The sequence below is a fragment of the Vollenhovia emeryi genome, unplaced genomic scaffold (assembly GCF_000949405.1).
Source record: "Vollenhovia emeryi isolate VEMERY1.0 unplaced genomic scaffold, V.emery_V1.0 DF939248.1, whole genome shotgun sequence".
NCBI classification, from domain to species: domain Eukaryota; kingdom Metazoa; phylum Arthropoda; class Insecta; order Hymenoptera; family Formicidae; genus Vollenhovia; species Vollenhovia emeryi.
The window spans coordinates 394,387-402,134 of NW_011967118.1; the positions used below are offsets into that span (position 1 = coordinate 394,387).

Consider the following 7,748-nt stretch of genomic DNA (forward strand, 5'->3'; position numbering starts at 1 on the left):
TAGAACGGATCGAGATGAACGGAAAAGTCCTGTACCATTTTGCAATTTTCGTAATAGTTAACGAGTAATTAATTATTAAAAATCGTCGTCTTAGGCCGGCCTACCGTCCAATTCGAGCGCGTGGCAAGATGTGACCGCCTGGCGATCGATATTGCTATGCGCACATCTCGCCACGCGCTCGAATTGGGCGGTAGGCCGGCCTAAGACAACGATTTTTAATAATTAATTACTCGTTAACTATTACGAAAATTGCAAAATGGTACAGGACTTTTCCATTCATCTCGATCCGTTCTACCTTCTCAAAAATTTTGTCGGATATGGAAAGACTCACCCTGTATATCATAGCTGCCGCGATTTTACTTACGAGTTCGGCGGCCATCTAGTGGCAGCAACTTTATAAGCGCGCCTGGCCAAATAATATAATTATTTCATTGAAAGATATTACTTCAAATAATAGTGTTTTTTCTATCAAATAATACAGGTTGTTTGAATAAAACAACAAAATTTTTATTCAAAACATACAATGTTTCGTATAAGCATATATTGTTTTAATGAAACAAATTTCAACCAAATAAATAGGAATACTAAATCCAAAGAAACCTTTCTCTCTGTGTACTTCCGTTTTCTAGCCTTTTCTTCCGGGCCGTGGACTCAACCGTTTAATTAATTTCCACACCAGTCTTTCGCCCTTCTCTTTCCCTCCTCTTTACATTCCGGGTGTCAGCTCGTCTTTCGAGAAAATCCTTTACCGGCATTTTCCGTAAAAGACTAGATCTTTGTCACGGCTTTACAAATGGATCCGACGCGAATATCGCCTAAATGCACCTGGGTATCTTCATTAGAACTTTACTCTCTCTCTCTCTGCTTGTCCTTAATCATAATCTGCTTTGAAAATGAAATTATCAACGAGAGAAGCGTAGAAGCTTTATAGAACTTATATATTTTTGTCGTGTTACATAATAAAACCGTGTCGCCAATGGAGTGTCTTGATAAACACTGAGATCGGTGTGTGGTAAAAACGCAACTGAATAAAGTAAATGTACACAGAGTTCCAAGTGTTTAAAAAATTATAGATATCAAAATTGGATTACAAGCGAGAGCAGCGTATACTCTAACTGCTTTCTAACTTCATTAAGAAGTTTTGCGCTCCTTATTTGATCTCTCCCGTTTAAAGTTGCACGAATAATGTCTTTTCAAATCTATTGTAATAAATAGAATTCTGTGCAATTTACAACGTCAAAATTAATGGACTCTATTTTTATATCCTTTCACATCTATTTAGAAATATTATTTTTACGTTTACACAAACTTATTTTTTATATTTACATTTATTTATAGATAATTTATTGTGCGGGTTTGATTTTCCCCATTCATCCTATTGTTCTTTAAGCTGCATCATTTATATAAAACCATAAAAAAACAGGTAGGATTCATTTTATGATTTTTCACATTAGCGATCTTTTTTAAATTATCTAAGACTTCACCTTAAATAAAACTTGTGTTTAAAAGATTTAAAATAATTTATTATTTAAAAAATAGCAATATTAGTACAAAATTTGGAAAAATTTTGATAATTTCGGAACTTATTTAATTGTAAGTTATAAATTGATTTTATGACTTTCCATTTTACAACCTGGTTTTGCTACAACTTATCCCCATCGTAAAACGAGTCCTACATGTAATTGCCGTGTTAAACATCAATTTCTTATAATAAACTAATTTCCTTTATTTGACCAACTGGCAACTTTTATTAGTAATAAGCACTACGTTTCGACTGCGATTCCAGTCCTTCTCAAGTGCATTAAATTAATATACATAAGTGCGCGCTTACAACATTTGGAAGTTCTCGCATTGTGCCAACAATGAGTCAATTTTCAAATGTTTCGCGCCGTTGGAGATACAAATTGGAGATACAAAAGTATTGTCATCTTATGGAGAGACTAAGTTCCTGACATCAAGAAGCACGTCATGTGGCAGTCAACCGACAAATAATCAATTTCTTATTACAATAAAAATAATTTGAAATTAATGCCAACATTTGACCCACAATGTTGATTGAAACAATGTTGAGATTGTCACAACAGAAAAGCAATTCAACAGAAGAAGCCATTCACAGAAAATTTTCAGTATCTATAAAATCCTGAGTATAAAAATATGAAATGTGGGTACACTTGAAAAACCTACAGGACCAAACCATTGTTCTCATCCTTTTCTCGCCGATGATAATAAGAGCGACAATACGGACGGAGTGTAGCTAAGAACGAAGAGATCTTGCAAGCCAGAAATGAAGAAATTAAACGGCACGATATCTTGGAACTATGCCAATCCACCCTTTCCTACACCCATTTCCTTCTTCGTCTCATTTTCATGCGATGAATTGTCAAACCAAGAATTGAACGAATAAATGCGCAAATCGTCATGTTTATGCTAAACATCCATTTCCTGTCTCGTCTCATTTTCATGCGATGAATTGTTAAACCAATAATTGAGCGAATAAATGCGCAAATCGTCATGTTTATGCTAAACGTACTTAATCGGACAATCACCATCGCGAAAGACGCCCTTTTAAGCTCGCGCCCTCTTAAGGGCCAGATTAATCGTGCCGCTTTTATCGCAACATCGACGGCGTGCAAAATTGCGGCTTGCGTGCCGCCGATCGCCACGAAAAGATTAGCGGAACGCGAAGGCTTTGCTCAACACGACGAAGAAATGATAAACGTGCCCGAGGAGCAGAAAAGCGAATCACGTGAGATAATCTATGAGGCAAAACGAGGGGGAAACCGCTGAGAGCATTGTGGTATACAGATTCGCGGCATTACTGGGCATTACTACACTGAAAAAAATTTCTGGTTGAATATGGACGAATCAGATAATTCCTTTAGGATTTACCAGAATTCCTTTAGGATTTACCAGAATTTCTGTAGGATTACAGGAATTCTGGTAAATCCTAAAGGAATTCTGGTAAACCCTAAAGGAATTATCTGATTCGTCCATATTCAACCAGAAATTTTTTTCAGTGTAGGCATTTTTTTAGCATTAGTTTGGGAATTATGTCTTGCTGGGGCATTATAAAGATAAAATAAGATAAAATAAGATAATAAGATAAAGTAATGCCCACTGGGCATTAGTGGGCATTGGTGTACAAGATTTTGGTCAGCGGTTTCCCCCTCGAGGCAAAAGCTATAGTAATACGAGACATCTATTATACTCTTTATTCTCTCATTCACGTTGCAAACGTTCAATTTTCTATACATCATGTCTTTTTCGTTTTAAATTATATACACATGTGTGTACTTGATTTCCAGATTATAAATCCAATTGAGAGATTAGCAATTGTGTGATAATAAATGGTTTCCAACAGATTTGAAAAATTACTAGATTGTATAATGTCGTTCCTCCATTTGGAATCTTTTGATAAACCTTATCACTCTTTTAAATCATTTTTATAAAATATACAGAAGGGTCATTAAATAAAATGGTTCTCGACCACAGAATTGATTGATTAATTAGTTAAGTTAAATATGAAAGATTCTACTACGTCAATTTGCCGTAATGTTATTTTATATTTCTTACAATTAATGCGAAGGAAAAACGTCACAAAATTTTTCGCTGGCAAACGACGAATTGAATTCGCGAATGATAGACTATTTCAACAGTTTTGTGGAATTCCCTCGAGAGAATAGCCGGACCTGAAAAATCGTTGGAAATGAAAAATTGCTGCCCATGCCGTTGCGAACTTCTGCTACGAACAAGCGATCGTGACCGAACAACGGTCGAGTCCGAAATTAAACTGCCGATAAATCGTGGATAATTCGGAGTAATCAAGAGACAGAGTAGTGTCTCGCGCCAAGTATCGATAATTCATTAGGGTCTAATTGAGGCGTACGCATCAAGGAAACGCACAAGAGCTGTCAAGAAAATAAGGAGCTGCAAAGAGTATAAACGTAAGTAAATTATGAAATACCCGAGAAAGTGTTTTAGGGCACAAGTATACAGAAAGAGAGTAAGAGAAAGAAAGAGAGGGGGGAGAGAGAGAGAGAGAGAGAGAGAGAGAGAGAGAGAGAGAGAGAGAGAGAGAGAGAGAGAGAGAGAGGAGATGAACGAAGAATGACGTCAACGACTTGTGGAAATACATTGAAGAATCACATCGAAAAGATACAGCGAAAATCACATCAAGAAAATACAGCGGCAAAGTGCACGACTTTTGTGCGGTTACGGTGCAACGGCGGAAACTCGTGACAGTGAAAAAGACACAGAATGGTAAGAAGATCATCAATCTACATGCGCCTAAGAAAAATACGAGGAAGAAAAGCTGCGGGTAGAGAGAAGTACGCTTTATGTGTACGTTTGAAAAACCTTAAAATTTTTTCAATATTATTTCCAATAACGTTTATATAATTATTCATATGAAAATACTGTCTGTGTTCCTGGGAAAAACTTTGCTGATTTTTTTCTTATAAATGTTACATTGGTTCAACATATTAAAAGAAAATCGTAGGCTGCTCGTGAAATTTGGCTTCTAGTTATCTTCCTTCTCTTAGGCATATGCAGAGTTTTTATATCGTCCATCATGCACACACGTATGACACGCGCGCAGACACAGACACGCACGCATTTGTACAGTTCATGAACAAATGTATGTACAACGATTGCACAGATATTTATAAATGCAAACTTGGTCGACAAACCGACATCCCTCGTCGGATAATCTTTTTAACTGTACAAGTGTCATTTACAACTTCGATGAGGGAGGAGAAACACACTGGAAGGACAAATATAACTCGCGCTCGACATCGATGACTAAATGTGCCCTCGGTACGGATCGGCTCGTAGATTAATTGTCAAAGCGAGCTTCTTTTCTCCTTTTTTTTTTCTTTACGTTGTCCGGAACATCTAATGTACCAGCCTAAATACTCAAAGGCAGGCTCATCCAATTATCGACGAAAAGCATCCTTTTGACGCGCTAACTTTCCGAGTCGAGCGTAAATGTGGATATATACATCTCGAATAAGTGTGTATCAAGTATTAAACTAGGATGTATTAGGCACAAAGGATCGTTTCACGCGCGCGTGATATTCGAGGGGAGCGACAAAAGGGAGATACGTGAAAAGGTTGGTAAGGTGCACTCCCTGCCAAAGGACAAGAAGAGAACGAAAGTGAAACAGGACATTGGAAACTCGGCCACTTCCTTCGGCGTGACCCTTTTCCCGCCTTCCCGCCGCGGATTTGACATATTTCTAACTAACATTTGCGCCCGAGTTCTCTCTCCTTTTCTCCTTGCCCTTTCTTGCCGCGAGGCAAATCAGTTCATTACAACATCCCTTTCACAGTGCATAATTGTTACGCAAGTTAATACGTAATAATCCACACATGGCGCACCACACGCGCGCGCACATACACGCAGCCACATGTGAATCGTGTTCCTGCTGACAGAGAGACGCAGTTAATGCGCACAAAAGCCACCTAACAGAGTGTACAATGTCAGTGCAAAATCCACGTCGGAGGATGTACCGTGTACATAATTAAAAGCGCCGTTAATCGCATTAGCAGATACGTTGGAACGCGAGCGAACAGGGAGGGCAATCGTCCGCTGCGGCGTTCATCTGCGATCATTGTTAACGCGATTAATCGGATCTCTATCATCCACCTGTGTGACGACAGGCGAAGATACGACGTTGAACTGCTATACAATATTTACAGCGAGTATTATTTACAGAGAGGAGAGAAAGAGCAAGAGATAGACCAAGAAACATTATACAGGAGTACAATACGAAGACAAAGCAACACCACGCTGGGCCAAGAAAACAGAAAGAAAAAGAAAAACGTGTTACTAGTGTACTGTACATCATGTAAATTGTAAATGCATATGTGTGTGTGTATCTATATGATGTATGTATATGCGAGTTATCCTCGTTGGATGACTGATGTCTTTGGGAGAATTGTATCTCCGAGTGGACTGCGTGTTTGAGTCTGAGTTGTGTGTATCGTATTGACTTTACGTTGGTTTCGTTTTCTTTTTCGTTCGTCATATGATACCTTGGCACTTCATGCCCTGATGGATGACACCATAGAGAAGACTACCGCAGTGGTCACAGAAGGTGGGGCTGTTGTAGGTATGTTGCTTGAATTGATGCTTCGTCCGCGTGTCCTGCGTTATTACACCATTACACCGTGCACACACACGCAGACTCTCGGATTTCATGATGATGACGAAGAGGAAGGAAATGGTGATCGTGGAGGCGTAATGACAGGATAATGGTAGGAATAAATCGGCCGCAGATCGCTGGATTTCCCAATTAAATTTAAGCGCAAGGCAATTGTTTAAAATCGAATAATTATCACCTGATCTAGCGAAATTTTAAATGGCGCCCAATAAAAGGTTCCTGAAATTGGCTTACTGAATCTGTCCGTTAAATGTTAAAAGTGTTAAAAAAACAAAATGTTAAATAAACTAATTTTTAATGTAAGTAGAATATTAGTCGCAGTAAAAGCCGTATATTATAATATACATTTATATATTATGTACTTTCTATTACATTCTATGAACATAATATTCAATGTTTAATTTTCAAAGATTAACTTTAGTTCTTGCACATCTGTTGCTGTAGAAACGTTTAAGTTGATTGAAACAAGTAAAGTTCTTCAAAATTGAGGGATTAAGTGTTGCAACTATGTTAAAATAAATTTTAACGAAAAGAAGTACCGTTCTCTTCAAATTGAAAAGATTAGTCTTTCTTCTTCGAAGTCCCTAGTTAAACTTCCTCGAGCTTTAAACATTTTTCCATAAGAAGTTTTCTAATTTAGTTTATTCTTGTCTGGAAACGAAGTGTTACTTTAGAAACGCCGTAACATGTCTGCAAGCTCTTTAAAGTTTGGCGATTGAACATGTTCCTCTGACTTTCTGTTAGTTGTTGGCGTTCACAATCGCGCTCCGACTGATGTAGACTGACAGTAAAGGAAATCGGAACTAGATGTTGTACTTTTTGGTTTGCAATTAATTATTATACAATAATTTTTTTACCAATCTACGAATCAAATAGATGCAAAGGGATTTGTCAAAAGCTGTATATTTATATTACAATACAAATATTTTGTAATTAAAGTATCATAACTACGTAATTAAAGTTAAAATTTAGTTGTTTCACATTATAAATTATTTTAATTCTGATATTAATAAAAATATCAGAAGGCAACATTTGTAACACGCTACCTCATATATGAAATAAGTTGTGATATAATAGTTATAACTTATTTCTAATACAATAACAGGTAAAGATAGAACAATAAAAAAATCTGTGCAAGGGAATACTTTCCCTAATAAATTGAACAAACATTTTTTTTAACAAATAATAGGAATACGTATATATTATATGTATATGATAAAAATAAATGTAATGAACCGTTTGATTTTTAACATGTAAACTCGACCGTCATATATAAACAAATCACAAGGCTAACAAAAAGGCCCATTATATCTCATGGTGGGATCTTACAATGCTGCCTCTTAATATTATATTTTTACGTATACATCTCGACATAGCAACTGCGTGTTTTTTTCGGTCTTGAAACAGTATTAAACTAAAGTCAAAATATGATTGTGCATATAATTAAATTGATAATCAATTTAATAATGATGCTAATTAAGTATTAGTAGGGAGGTCCAAGTTCGAATCCCGGGTAATATTTTTCAGTGAGGTAATAGTTTGCGCAATAAATTATTTACAGATTATTTTCTACATAGGGTGTCA

The 7,748-nt window shown here is 36.6% G+C and overlaps 1 protein-coding gene across 2 annotated transcripts in view; it reads right to left on the reverse strand.

The window, feature by feature from the left end:
* The window catches only part of LOC105559949 (protein kinase C, brain isozyme), a 33,595-nt gene that overhangs the window by 18,480 nt on the left and 7,367 nt on the right, over positions 1-7,748 (reverse strand). Inside the window, exon 3 of one of the 2 annotated variants that reach the window (XM_012008624.1) lies at positions 6,037-6,148. The exons of the other annotated variant lie outside the window; for it this stretch is intronic. Coding sequence (XP_011864014.1) covers positions 6,037-6,049 — 13 coding nt within the window. The 5' untranslated portion in view covers positions 6,050-6,148. The remainder of the gene's footprint in view (positions 1-6,036; positions 6,149-7,748) is intronic. 2 annotated transcript variants of the gene reach the window in all.